The following is a 14875-nucleotide window of genomic DNA, read 5'->3' on the forward strand; positions in this document are numbered from 1 at the left end:
GGAGTCTTAAAGGTATGGTAGATTTCAGTGTTAGTTTTTTGTTATTATGTTTATGTTGTGAAATAAAATTCATACAGAAAAAAGTCTGTTACCCATCTGCCATTTTTAATTCTGATACACCTGAGTGCTTTCAATAGAGACTCTTTCAAAGGACATACTTATGTCCTTCCTTTATATGTATGTATGTGGCAGTACTTAATAACAGTATGGTCAATATGAAAGCATCTAAATGAATGATTAATAACAGTATTAGTGGCTAATACTGTTATTAATTTGAACACAAAAAACATAGGCTTGAATGAAAAGGAGAATGCAGAAAGGATAATAGATTCTTCTCCCATCTTTGCTCATTCCCATACATAGAATGGAAAATAAATCATTTCACATATCTCAGTTTACATTTAAGGAGTCACATGGAATGTGAATTTGGCCATTGCCTTTCATCAAAGGATTTCTAAGAATCTCACAAGCATACTCAGTAATACTCTAAACACTCCTGTGAAGTTGTAGCTGGCAATATTATCATCTCTATTATAGTGTGGAGTAAATGGAAGCACTGAAATACTCAGTGATATTTTTATCTTCCACTCAGAAATTTCTTACTACTTTACAGGCCTGTGTTATTATCAACTTTTTGAAGCTTAGTGAGATTATGTGATTTGCCCAACCTTAGGGAAGAATTTGGCATAGCATGAAGGCTCCCTGAGTCTTAACTGCTTTACTAAGTTTATTCTTTACCCCCCATTCTTCCCCTCAGTCCTGTTATTCAAAATTGTATTTAAACTAATGTTTTAAAAGTTCTATAAGAGAAGCTCAAATCATAAAATTTTGTGATTTTCTGAGGTGTCATTCCTGGTTTTTTATTAGGAATCAAATGATAGGGTTTTTTTTTCCTAGAATAATTTCTTTAATACTGTAACTGATGTTAGTCAATAACATTGTGTAATAAAACTCATCTGCTTTTTCTGTTCTGATGAACCAGAGAATCCTATTCAGGATACTACCATATGTTAAGCTAAATAGAAAAGAGGAGGTCAGTCTTAGAGAATAATATAATTATACAAACATAGTTACTCTCTCTATAAAATTGCATGTCAAATGCTTTCTATCTTTTTAAAATTCTCAACAGCAGTATTTCTGGTAGCAACCAGAATTTTGATCCCAGTGAATCTAAACCTAGTATACCTAGAAATATAATATAACTTGTAAATTACGGGCATAGGTGGAAATTTGGGTAAGTTGGAAGTTAGAAGTCACCCACAGAGAGGTTACCTGTAAAAGGGAGGTAATTAGGACACAATAAGTAGATATCCTTTAAAAAAATTATCTATTTTTAAATTGTGCTAAATTATATATAACAAAATTTACTATTTTAATCATTTTTTAGGTGTCCAATTCAGTGACATTAAGAATGTTTACCTTGTTGTGCAACCATCACCACCATTCATTTCTAGAATTTTTTTTCATCTTGTAAAACTGAAAGTCTGTACCCATTAAACAGTAATTTCCCATTCCTCACTCCCTCTAGCCCCTGGCAACCACCATTCTATTTTTTGTCTCCATGAACTTGACTACTCTCCTATGAGTGGAATAATACAATATTTGTCCTTTTGTGACTGGCTTATTTTACTTAGCATAATGTCTTCAAGGTTCATCCATGTTGTAGCACATGTCAAATTTCATTTCTTTTTTTTAAAGCTGAATAAGATTTTGTTTTATATATATATCACATTTTGTTTATTGGTTCATTTGTCAGTGGATATTTGGGTTGCTTTTCTACCTTTTGGCTATTGTGAGCAATGCTGCTGTGAACATTGGTGTACAAATATCTGTTTGTGTCCCAGCTTTCAATTATTTTTGGAAGTGGAATCATGGAATCATATGGTAATTCTATTTTTAATTCTTTGAGGAACTGCCATACTGTTTTCCATAGCTGCTAAACCATTTTACATTCCCACCAGCAGTGCACAGGGATTCTAGTTTCTCTACATCCTCACCAACACTTATTTTCTGTTTGTTTTTTTTGTTTTGTTTTGTTTTTTAATAGTAGCCATCCTAATAGGTTGTGAAGTAATATTTCATTGTGGTTCTGATTTGCATTTCCCTAATGATTAGAGATGTTGAGCATCTTTTCATGTGCTTATTGGTCATTAGTATATCACTTTGGAGAAGTGTATATTCAAGTCCTTTGTCCAATTTTGTGTACCCACTTTTTTAAACCAAGATAGTAGCCACAGGAGCTGCTTATAACTTTACAGAACTACCAGATAGATATCACTTTTGTTAGCTAATACTGGTAACAAAAGAGTAAATATTTTAGGAAAATATCCCATATATCTAATCAAATTTTACCTATTCTTCCTTCATATGTTTCATCCGTCTCTTCTATTCCTACTAACAGTAAAGTAATCAATTTAGTATATTCTCGTCATTGTGTTGTAAAAGAGTGGTTGGGCCCAGTTCTAATATAATATTAAGAATAGATGGTCATAAACTCTGTAGTGGGTTTGCTCTTCTTTTCCCTTCTTTAATTCCCTTCCCCTCAATTCCATAAAGATTTATTATGCGCAGGGCCTGAGATCTGAGTTTCTCTCCCTCAAGATGTGTGACAGTAGGCAAGTTGCACAAACTGTTTTCCCTATTGGCTGAACTAAGTGATTTCTTAGATTTCTTCTAGTCTTGTCTATTATATCTTTTAAGGATTCTTTTAAGTATTATAACTTTTGGTTATTAGATGTCCGAATTATCTGAATAGTACACTACCTTCAGTAAATAATATTTTTAGATTGTCACCAAACATAAAGTGGGAGATGACAACCTATTTTAACTCAGCTTACTTTCTTGTTTACTATTTTTTACGTATTTCCTTGGGTTTCTTAGATCAACTTGGGGCCTAATCTGTAAACTTTTTAAAAGCAAACATTTAGTTACTTTGTCTAAGAATTAACCATTGATAACAAAGCAATATTTTGAACAGTTAATAGCAGGGTGGAATTTGTCTCCTTCTAAAAGATACTATTGCATCTTAATAGCATTTAGAAACAAAGGATAAGAAATGCTGTACTGTTTAACTTTAGTTTTTTAATTTCTATTTTCTTTTTCTTTTTTTTTGAGACAGTTTTGCTCCCGTTGCCCAGGCTGGAGTGCAATGGCACGATTTCCGTTCACTGCAACATCTGCTTCCCGCGTTCAAGCGATTCTCCTGCCTCAGCCTTGGGAGTAGTTGGGATTACAGGCACGCACCACCACGCTAGGCTAATATTTTGTATTTTTAGTACAGACAGGGTTTCACCATGTTAGGCTGGTCTCGAACTCCTGACGTCAGGTGATCCACCCACCTCAGCCTTCCAAAGTGCTGAGATTACAGGCATGAGCCACCACGCCTGGTGTAATTTCTATTTTTGAAGTGTTATAAATACCAGAACATCTTACATACCCAAATAGGGCAATATGTATTCCAAAGCTAAATATAAATTTTAAAAAATTATCTGCATTTTAGTTTGTTTGTACCTCTGTTTTCTTCTTGCCTCATTGGGAAATCAGATTAAATTGATATTAAGTAGATTTCTAAAAGCATAAATAATTCTTTAAACCAGTTTAATCTCAAGAAATAATGTTGTGATAGGGTAATGTGGATATAGTAGCAAAATAATCTTTTAGATAGATTAAATTTCTGTACTGAATATTTACTGTTCAATGATTTTCTTAGATTGACCATCTCTTCTATTTTTTCTTATTCCTGTCCTTTGTAAATCAATAGTTACTTACGAATAGTCATTTTCTAAGATCAATACAAACTTTTGGGGGATTTCTGTAATATAACATAGTACAATCTTTTTGCTTTATGCTCTAATTCTTTAATATTTTAATTCTATTTCTATTTCTCAAGAATCAAGAAGATACTTTTAACACTGCATTTGTCACTGAGAAAACTAGTTTTAATTTATATTGACCTTTTTCTCCTTTGAACATTTAGTCTGCATTCAATAAAATGTTGATGACTGCTCTTTAGAAGACAGCTGTATGAAATAAAGTATTATAAATATTCAGCTTCCCTTTCTAAGCATTGTCACCAACAGCTGGGCATCCAGTTTAGCAGAATAGATTTTGCACACAGAGAGCCTGGCATATTCCTGAATCAGTTTAGTGAAGGAAACAAAAAATAGTTTCTTATGGATTGGGGACTTATAAAGACATAGAGCATCTGTTCCTCAGTTAAGTCATAGTCTGGTTGCACTGAATCATGTTTAAAGCTAGAATAATGTGCAAAACTTTTTTTCACCATGCTCATACCTTTAACACCTAGTGCACTGTTTCTGTACTGTACTTTCAACATCTCCACTGAAAGTGTATAAATTATTTTGCTCTTATATATGATATTGTAATAGTGGTATTTTAAAGCAGACAAACATAGTAACTTTTATAAGAGTTTTTATAATATAGGACTGATGTTTAAATTGTACGGTAGTCCTTGTATATATAACTGCATATATTTTTAAAGAAACTCATTTAAATATTTAATTATGATCCCATTTAGAGATATGCAATTAGAATCAAACCTGTCATCATAAATAATTGCTTTCTTCATATGGTATTCTGCTTTAATACATAATATAAAAATTGGTTGGTAGAACTAAGAATCTTTGTTTATATATCTTTCCCTTAATTATTGGGCTATTTTAAATAAAGCATGTCAAATCTAAAATTTCTTTAAATTTTTTGTTTGTAGGGTTAAAAGATCACTGAAGTTGGATGGTCTGTTAGAAGAAAATGTAAGTATTTGCTTAAAAGTTTGTCATTGAATAAGATTGTGTTTTCAGTTTTTAACTACTGATTTATCTCGTTAAATATTAAAATTATCTTGATAATTTTAATTATATCACAGTGTGATATAATTGTGATTGGTACACCATTTTCTGCATATAAGATATTTTAGTTTTTGTGAATCTAATATGTGGAAGTTCCTGGCCAGCTTGAGGTGTTCAGTTAAGAAGCAAATTAATTATTTAAAAACCTTAATGAAATAATTTAGTAGAAATTAATTCACTATTTGTGGAAAAAAATAGTCTGCCACTTAAATGTACAAGAAACAATATGGGACAATGGCAGTACTTTTAATCTGCATACTATAATCTGCTAAAATGAAATGAAAACATTAGTAGCATTTTTATATCAAAAATGTAATTACCTTCCTCAGCTATGCTGGCATGGATTAAACAGCATAATACTAACACTGTAATAAATTGCACCACAGTTATCACAATGAAAATTAAATTGTACATTACTTTTTGTAAATTGAGTTGTAGCACATTCCCAGTGCCAGCATATCATGACATATGTTAGTTTATTATCTTTTCATACCAACTATGGATCTAGATAGAAACACTAATACTGAGATACTTATGACCTCAGTAATCTTAAATGCAGGTAAATTGGTGAGAAAGTAAATTGAAACAAATAGCTAGTCAATAAGTAGGCTCCTCCAAATTCACATATGAATGCCATTTCAATAAATGGGTTTTATATGGAATTTTTCTTTGGAAGACACACTGGTATTTAACAAAACAGAAATTTACCATTTAGAAAACTTGCTACATGCTTTTTAAAAATTTTTAAACAAAGGTGGCAAAGTACTGCAATGACACTTAAAAAATCATTAACAGTATAATTAGCAATTTAGAATACCATTATCCAACTTGTTCTGTGCAGAATGCAGCTGTGACTGTAATTCTGCATCTGTTTCTTTGGTCAGAATGGTTTTTTGGTAGATGAGTAGTCCAGCTTGAAATGAAATACTGTTCTTTCCTACCCCAAAGCTGTTCTTTGGGAGATGGTAACATTGTTTAAATGGAAAAGAATGACCGTTTCAGAACCCATTCTCTTCATGAAGTAAATTGTCATCATGGCAGGCCTTCTTTGTATTTTTTCTTCAGATGAGGATGTGTCAAGGTAGCCAGTGCCACAGCTGACATCCTGTATTAGAAAAATACATTGTTATGTTTGGCCCAGTTCTGTACCTTTCAACAGAACTTAAATTGATTTAAGCTTGTACCAACTGATTTAGTAGTACCAGTTGATTTAGCTTGGTACTACATGACCACATCTGCCCGAAGGAGGTTCCTAGCATACTAGCTTGGGCATTTCTATTTCCTGACCAGTTTCTGGTATTTTCAGCTTTGTCCTCTTGCCTTATCATTTGTTTGAAGCTCTGTATTTACATCTTAGAGCTAACAGCTTTTGTTCTGTTCTGGTGTTAAGTCTGGGCTTCTCTCCATGGCTACATACACACTTCATCTACTCTAGTAACAACTTAGCCCTGAAGCAACCTGGCTCCCAATTATATACTCACATGGCCTATGGCCCCATTGAGGCTGCCTTAGCCCATGCAAAAGGAATTTGGACATTCAAAATATATACCTACAATTTTAGGAGTACTTAATTGTTGTGAAGCTATATTGGAACTCGTAGTAACTTTGTGGTCATTTTACCTTACCAATATGTTGCTGAAGGGGGAAGGCTCTGGTTTCTAAGGGAAAGAGATGGCCCTTATATGCCAGTTGGTTGAAGTGGAGCCTGTTCATCCTAAGCAATGGCCATATCCAGAGATATTTGGAACTCCCAACTCCCAGTGTTCCTAATGCAGCTACAGATCTTCATGGAGATTAATGCTTCATGATGTTTGGGCAAGGTTCAAATGCCATTTGCTTATGGCTCTTGATATGGTTTCCTGTGTCCTCACCCAAATCTCATCTTAAATTGTACTCCCGTAATTCCCACCTGTTGTGGGAGGGTCCCGGTGGGAGATAATTTGGATCATGGGGGTGGTTTCTCCCATACTGTCCTCGTGGTAGTGAATAAGGCTCACTAGACCTGATGGTTTTATCAGGGGTTTCCACTTTCGCATCTTGCTTATTTTCTCTTGTCACTGCCAATTAAGAAGTGCCTTTTGGGCAGGGGTTGCAATCCTAGTCTCTGATAAAACAGACTTTAAACCAACAAAGATCAAAAGAGACAAAGAAGGCCATTACATAATGGTAAAGGGATCAATTCAACAAGAAGAGCTAACTATCCTAAATATATATGCACCCAATACAGGAGCACCCACATTCATAAAGCAAGTCCTTAGAGACCTAGAAACAGACTTAGACTCCCACACAATAAAAATGGGAGACTTTAACAACCCACTGTCAACATTAGACAGATCAACGAGACAGAAAGTTAAGAAGGATATCCAGGAATTGAACACAGTTCTGCACCAGGCAGACCTAATAGACATCTACAGAACTCTCCACCCCAAATCAACAGAATATACATTCTTCCCAGCACCACACCACACTTATTCCAAAATTGACCACATAGTTGGAAGTAAAGCACTCCTCAGCAAAGGTAAAAGAACAGAAATTATAACAAACTGTCTGTCAGACCACAGTGCAATCAAACTAGAACTCAGGATTAAGAAACTCACTCAAAACCGCTCAACTACATGGAAACTGAACAACCTGCTCCTGAATGACTACTGGGTATATAATGAAATGAAGGCAGAAATAAAGATGTTCTTTGAAACCAACGAGAACAAAGATACAACATACCAGAATCTCTGGGACACATTCAAAGCAGTGTGTAGAGGGAAATTTATAGCACTAAATGCCCACAAGAGAAAGCAGGAAAGATCTAAAATTGACACCCCCTAACATCAGAATTAAAAGAACTAGAGAAGCAAGAGCAAACACATTCAAAAGCTAGCAGAAGGCAAGAAATACCTAAGATCAGAGCAGAACTGAAGGAAATAGAGACACAAAAAACCCTTCAAAAAATCAATGAATCCAGTAGCTGGTTTTTTGAGAAGATCAACAAAATTGATGGACTGCTAGCAAGACTAATAAAGAAGAAAAGAGAGAAGAATCAAATAGATGCAATAAAAAATGATAAAGGGGATATCACCACCGATCCCACAGAAATACAAACTACCATCAGAGAATACTATAAACACCTCTACGCAAATAAACTAGAAAATCTAGAAGAAATGGATAAATTCCTCGACACATACACCCTCCCAAGACTAAACCAGGAAGAATTTGAACCTCCGAATAGACCAATAACAGGCTGTGAAATTGAGGCAATAATTATTAGCTTACCAACCAAAAAAAGTCCAGGACCAGATGGATTCACAGCCGAATTCTACCAGAGGTACAAGGAGGAGCTGGTGCCATTCCTTCTGAAACTATTCCAATCAATAGAAAAAGAGGGAATCCTCCCTGACGCATTTTATGAGCCCAGCATCATCCTGATACCAAAGCCTGGCAGAGACACAGCAAAAAAAGAGAATTTTAGACCAATATCCCTGATGAATATTGATGCAAAAATCCTCAATAAAATACTGGCAAACCGAATCCAGCAGCACATCAAAAAGCTTATCCACCATGATCAAGTGGGCTTCATCCCTGGGATGCAAGGCTGGTTCAACATATGCAAATCAATAAATGTAATCCAGCATATAAACAGAACCAACGACAAAAACCACATGATTATCTCAATAGATGTGGGAAAGGCCTTTGACAAAATTCAACAACCTTCATGCTAAAAACTCTCAATAAATTAGGTATCGATGGGACGTATCTCAAAATAATAAGAGCTATCTATGACAAACCCACAGCCAATATCACACTGAATGGGCAAAAACTGTAAGCATTCCCTTTGAAAACTGGCACAAGGCAAGGATGCCCTCTCTCACCACTCCTATTCAACATAGTGTTGGAAGTTCTGGCCAGGGCAATCAGGCAGGAGAAGGAAATAAAGGGTATTCAGTTAGGAAAAGAGGAAGTCAAATTGTCCCTGTTTGCAGATGACATGATTGTATATCTAGAAAACCCCATCGTCTCAGCCCAAAATCTCCTTAAGCTGATAGGCAACTTCAGCAAAGTCTCAGGATACAAAATCAATGTGCAAAAATCACAAGCATTCTTATACACCAACAACAGACAAACAGGGAGCCAAATCATGAGTGAACTCCCATTCACAATTGCTTCAAAGAGAATAAAATACCTAGGAATCCAACTTACAAGGGATGTGAAGGACCTCTTTAAGGAGAACTACAAACCACTGCTCAATGAAATAAAAGAGGATACAAAGAAATGGAAGAACATTCCATGCTCATGGGTAGGAAGAATCAATATTGTGAAAATGGCCATACTGCCCAAGGTAATTTATAGATTTAATGCCATCCCCATCAAGCTACCAATGACTTTCTTCACAGAATTGGAAAAAACTACTTTAAAGTTCATATGGAACCAAAAAAGAGCCCGCATCGCCAAGTCAATCCTAAGCCAAAAGAACAAAGCCAGAGGCATCACGCTACCTGACTTCAAACTATACTACAAGGCTACAGTAACCAAAACAGCATGGTACTGGTACCAAAAGAGAGGTATAGACCAATTGAACAGAACAGAGCCCTCAGAAATAATGCTGCATATCTACAACCATCTGATCTTTGACAAACCTGACAAAAACGAGAAATGGGGAAACGATTCCCTATTTAATAAATGATGCTGGGAAAACTGGCTAGCCATATGTAGAAAGCTGAAACTGGATCCCTTCCTTACACCTTATAAAAAAATTAATTCAAGATGGATTAAAGACTTAAATGTTAGACCTAAAACCATAAAAACCCTAGAAGAAAACCTAGGCAGTACCATTCAGGACATAGGCATGGGCAAGGACTTCATGTCTAAAACACCAAAAGCAATGGCAACAAAAGCCAAAATAGACAAATGGGATCTAATTAAACTAAAGAGCTTCTGCACAGCAGAAGAAACTACCATCAGAGTGAACAGGCAACCTACAGAATGGGAGAAAATTTTTGCAATCTACTCATCTGACAAAGGGCTAATATCCAGAATCTACAATGAACTCAAACAAATTTACAAGAAAAAAACAAACAACCCCATCAAAAAGTGGGCAAAGGACATGAACAGACACTTCTCAAAAGAAGACATTTATGCAGCCAAAAGACACATGAAAAAATGCTCATCATCACTGGCCATCAGAGAAATGCAAATCAAAACCGCAATGAGATATCATCTCACACCAGTTAGAATGGCGATCATTAAAAAGTCAGGAAACAACAGGTGCTGGAGAGGATGTGGAGAAATAGGAACACTTTTACACTGTTGGTGGGACTGTAAACTAGTTCAACCATTGTGGAAGTCAGTGTGGCGATTCCTCAGGGATCTAGAACTAGAAATACCATTTGACCCAGCCATCCCATTACTGGGTATATACTCCAAAGGATTATAAATCATGCTGCTATAAAGACACATGCACACGTATGTTTATTGCAGCACTATTCACAATAGCAAAGACTTGGAACCAAGCCAAATGTCCAACAATGATAGACTGGATTAAGAAAATGTGGCACATATGCACCATGGAATACTATGCAGCCATAAAAAATGATGAGTTCATGTCCTTTGTAGGGACATGGATGAAGCTGGAAACCATCATTCTCAGCAAATATCTCAAGGACAAAAAACCAAACACCGCATGTTCTCACTCGTAGGTGGGAATTGAACAACGAGAACACATGGACACAGGAAGGGGAACATCACACACCAGGGCCTGTTGTGGGGTGGGGGGAGGGGAGAGGGATAGCATTAGGAGATATACCTAATGTTAAATGACGAGTTAATGGTTGCAGCACATCAACACGGCACATGTATACATATGTAACTAACCTGCACGTTGTGCACATGTACCCTAAAACTTAAAGTATAAAAAAAAAAAAAAAAAAAGAAGTGCCTTTTGCCTCCCGCCATGATTCTGAGGCCTTCCCAGCCTTGTGGAACTGTAAGTGCAATTAAACCTCTTTTTCCTCCCAGTCTCGGGTATGTCTTTATCAGCAGCAGGAAAACAGACTAATATACCTCTTCTAATGAGGGAAGCAGAGATATGGACCATACCCTGTGTTCTTCCTATAATATACGGGATGTATACTGCCAGTACCACAATTTGCTAAACCTCACAAATTGTTGGGTGTTGTAAGGAGGTGAAGAAAGTTCCAATTTATAATCATCTACTGTATTTGGCCTGCTTGAGTTGTTGCTCTCCAAGCATTGTTCCTAGATAGATTTTCAGGAATGAAGATGAATTATATATTACAAACTGTTGCCGATGGCAGTCCAGATGAATTTATATGGACAACTGGCTACCTGGCCATATACCAAGCCAGCTTGACCCAGTCTTTTTCAGGCCACTTCAGAGAGAGAATAGAAGATGCTACGGTTGGGAAGAGAAGAGCATACTTCTTACCAAGGCCAGCTCAATAGGCTTCCTGCCAGAGGAGTAGTGGTGCAGGTTTTGTTGGGGAGGTTTGCTGATTTATATATAGATATCCAGTCAAGGGTACTCCATAACTTATTAGTAAGACACTTTTTTTTTTTTTCGAGACAGGGCCTCACTCTGTTGCCCAGGCTGGAGTACATTGTTATGATCACAGCTCACTGCAGCCTCAACCTTCTGGGTTCAAGCAATCGTCTTACCTCAGCCTCCAGGGTAGCTGGGACTACAGGCACAGGCCTCTATGCCCAGCTAATTTTTTGTATTTATTTTTTTTTTAGTTTTGCCATGTTGTCCAGGCTGGTCTCAAACTCCCGAGCTCAAGCAATCTGCCCATCTCGGCCTCCTAGAGTGCTGGGATTACAGGTGTGAGCCACCATGCCTGGCAGTAAGACACTTCTAAGTCAGATTATTCCCATTGCCTAACTTAATCTCTCCAATCCTAGAATATTTCTCTCACCCCAAAAGGAAACCCCATACCTATTAGCAGTTAGTCTCAATTTCCTCCTCTCCCCCTCCCCCTGGAAACCACTAATCTACTTTCTGTCTGTGTAGATCTTCTTCTGAACATTTCATATAAATGGAGTCTCATAATTTTGTGTCTGGCTTCTTTCATTTAGCATAACATTTTCAAGATTCAATTTACCTATTTCTTTCTTTGATTGTCCTTTTGATGTCATATCCGAGAAACATGTAACCCATGGAAACACAGGTTTTTTTCTACGTTTCTAAGAGTTTTATAGTATTAACTCTTTCATTTAGGTCTTCCATTTTGAGTTAATTTTTGTACATGGTTCAAGGTAGGGACTGGATTCATTATTTTGCATGTGTATAACCAGTTACTGAAACAGATATCCACATGTAAAAAAATGAATCTAGTCCCTACCATTTGCTGAAACGACTATTTTTTCCTTTATTGAACAGCCTTGGCACCTTTGTTAAAAATCAAGTGATCATAAATGTATGGATTTATTTCAGAATTCCCAGATAAATTCCATTTGTCTATCTATATATATGTGTTTATGCCACTACCATGCGGTCTTCATTACTGTAAGTTTCTAAGATTAAAAAACGTTTTGATTGTAAGTTTGAAATCAGGAAGTATGGGTCCTTCAACTTTGTTGTTCTTTTTCAAGATTGATTTGGCTATTCTATATCCTTTGTAATTCCATATGAATTTTGGGATCAGTTAGTCCACTTCTGGAAAAAAAAAGGCATTGGAATTTTGATAAGAATTACATCAAATTTGCAGATTCAGTTGGGAAATTTGCAATCTTAACAATAATAGTAAGTTATCCAAACCATGAATGTGAGATATATTTCTGTTTATTTAGATCTCGCTTATTATCTTTCAATAATGTTTCATAGTTTTCAGTATACAAGTCTTATAGTTTTCTGATTAAATTTATTCCTATTTTATTCTTTTTATGCTATTAATGGAATTGCTTTATAATTTCATTTTTAGATTAGTCACTGCTAATGTATAGAAATACAACTGATTTTTACATGTGGATCATATATCCTGCTGCTTTGCTGAACCCATTTATTAGCATTAATAATTTGGAGATTTTCTTTTTTTTTGTTTTGAGACAGAGTCTTGCTCTTTTGCCCAGGCTGGAGTGCAATGGCGCGATCCCAGCTCACTGCAACCTCCGCCTCCTGGGTTCAAGCAGTTCTCCTTCCTCGGCCTCCCAAGTACCTGGGACTACAGGTGCACACAACCACGCCCAGCTAAATTTTGTATTTTTAGTAGAGACAGGGTTTCACCACATTGGCCAGGCTGGCCTCGAACTCCTGACCTCAGGTGATCCGCCTGTCTGGGCCTCCCAAAGTGCTGGGATTACAGGCGTGAGTCACAGCCCCCCCGCCCTACTTAGGGTATTCTATATATAAGATCAGGTCATCTGCAAGTAGGGATAGTTTTACTTCTTCTTTTGCAATCTACGCCTTTTATTTCTTTTTCATGCCCATTGCTTTGGCCAGAACCTCCTGAAAAATATTAAGTAGAAGTGGCAAGAGCAGACATTCTTTTCTTGTACCTGATCTTAGAGGGAAAGAATCTAGTCTTTCGTCATTAAGTATGATGTTAGCTCTGAGTTTTTCATACATGTCTTTTATCAGATTGAGAAAATTCTGTTCTATTCCTAGTCTGTTGAGTGTTTTTATCATGAAAGGATGTTAGATTTTTGTCAGTTACTTTTCCTGCATAATTGAGATGATCATGTGTGCTTTTTTCTTTTATTCTCTTAATATAGTGTATTACATTGATTGATATTTGTATGTTGAACCAACCTTGCTTTCCTTGCATAAATTCTGCTTGGGTATGACATATAATTCTTTTATGCTGCTGATTTCAATTTGCCAGGATTTTTACATCTGTATTTATAAGGGATTTGGGTCTGTAATGTTCTGGTATCAGGATAATACTGGCTTCAAAGAATTAGGAAGTGTTTCCTCATATTTTTGGAGAGTTTGAGAATACTTGGTGTCACTTCTTTAAATATTAGTAGAAAGGCTGGGCGCAGTGGCTCACACCTGTAATCCCAGCACTTTGGGAGGCCCAGGCGGGTGGATCACCTGAGGCCGGGAGTTCGAGACCAGCCTGACCAACATGGAGAAACCCCCTTCTCTACTAAAAAATACAAAATTAGCCAGGCATGGTGGCACATGCCTGTAATCCCAGCTGAGGCAGGAGAATTGCTTGAACCCGGGATACGGAGGTTGTGGTGAGCCGAGATCGCGCCATTGCACTCCAGCCTGGGCAACAAGAGTGAAACTACATCTCAAGAAAAAAAAAAAAAAAAACGCTAGTGGAATTCACTTGTGAAGCTACCTGGTCCTGGGCTTTTCTTTGTTGTAAATTTTTTGAATATTAACTCTTATGTCTTTACATGCTGTTGATTTATTTTTATTTATTTTTTTATTTTTTGATATTCCAACAAATGTTTAATTACTTGACGCTGATACAGTATTTTTTTAATTTAAAATGAGACAAATCCTATGTGTCTTTTGAGGTTTCCTTTTAAGCTACATGCCTATTATTATCTAAAGAATAACTTCTTAAAAATAAAAATAAAAGAATAATTTAACAACTATACACACAGGGACAAGCCATAAGCTGCACCAACTGGATCCTAGATCCTCTTTTCCCAAGGGCAGCCCATTCTTGGTTCTTCATGCTGTTGATTTATTAAGATTTTCCTGTTCTCCATAATTCAATCCTGGTATGTTATGTGTTTCTGGAAATTTGCCTATTTCATCTAGATTATCTAATTTGTTAGCATGCAGTTGGTCATAGTAGCCCTTTATGATTTCTTTTATTTCTGCAAGGCCAGTAGTAACATCCCTTTTTCATTCCTGATTTTATAATTTGACTCCCCATCCCTTCCTTCCTTCCACCCTCCCTCCCTCCTTTTCTTCCTTCCTTCATCAGTCTAGCTGAAGATTTACCAATTTTGTTGATCTTCTCAAAATACTGACTATTGGAATCACCACCACTAATCTCTGTTGTTTTTTCTCCATTTCATTTGTTTTCTCTTTAATT

The 14875-nt window shown here is 36.3% G+C and overlaps 1 protein-coding gene across 3 annotated transcripts in view; it reads left to right on the top strand.

The window, feature by feature from the left end:
- ITGB3BP (integrin subunit beta 3 binding protein) overlaps positions 1-14875 on the top strand; it is an 86155-nt gene that overhangs the window by 11874 nt on the left and 59406 nt on the right. For all 3 annotated transcript variants that reach the window (XR_610205.3, XM_034966565.3, XM_003809146.5), the window contains exon 2: positions 4730-4772. Coding sequence is in view for 2 of the 3 variants with exons in the window: in XM_034966565.3 (XP_034822456.1) it covers positions 4730-4772 (43 nt within the window). In the remaining variant the exon portion in view is untranslated. The remainder of the gene's footprint in view (positions 1-4729; positions 4773-14875) is intronic.

The sequence above is a fragment of the Pan paniscus genome, chromosome 1 (genome assembly GCF_029289425.2).
Source record: "Pan paniscus chromosome 1, NHGRI_mPanPan1-v2.0_pri, whole genome shotgun sequence".
Lineage (NCBI taxonomy): Eukaryota > Metazoa > Chordata > Mammalia > Primates > Hominidae > Pan > Pan paniscus.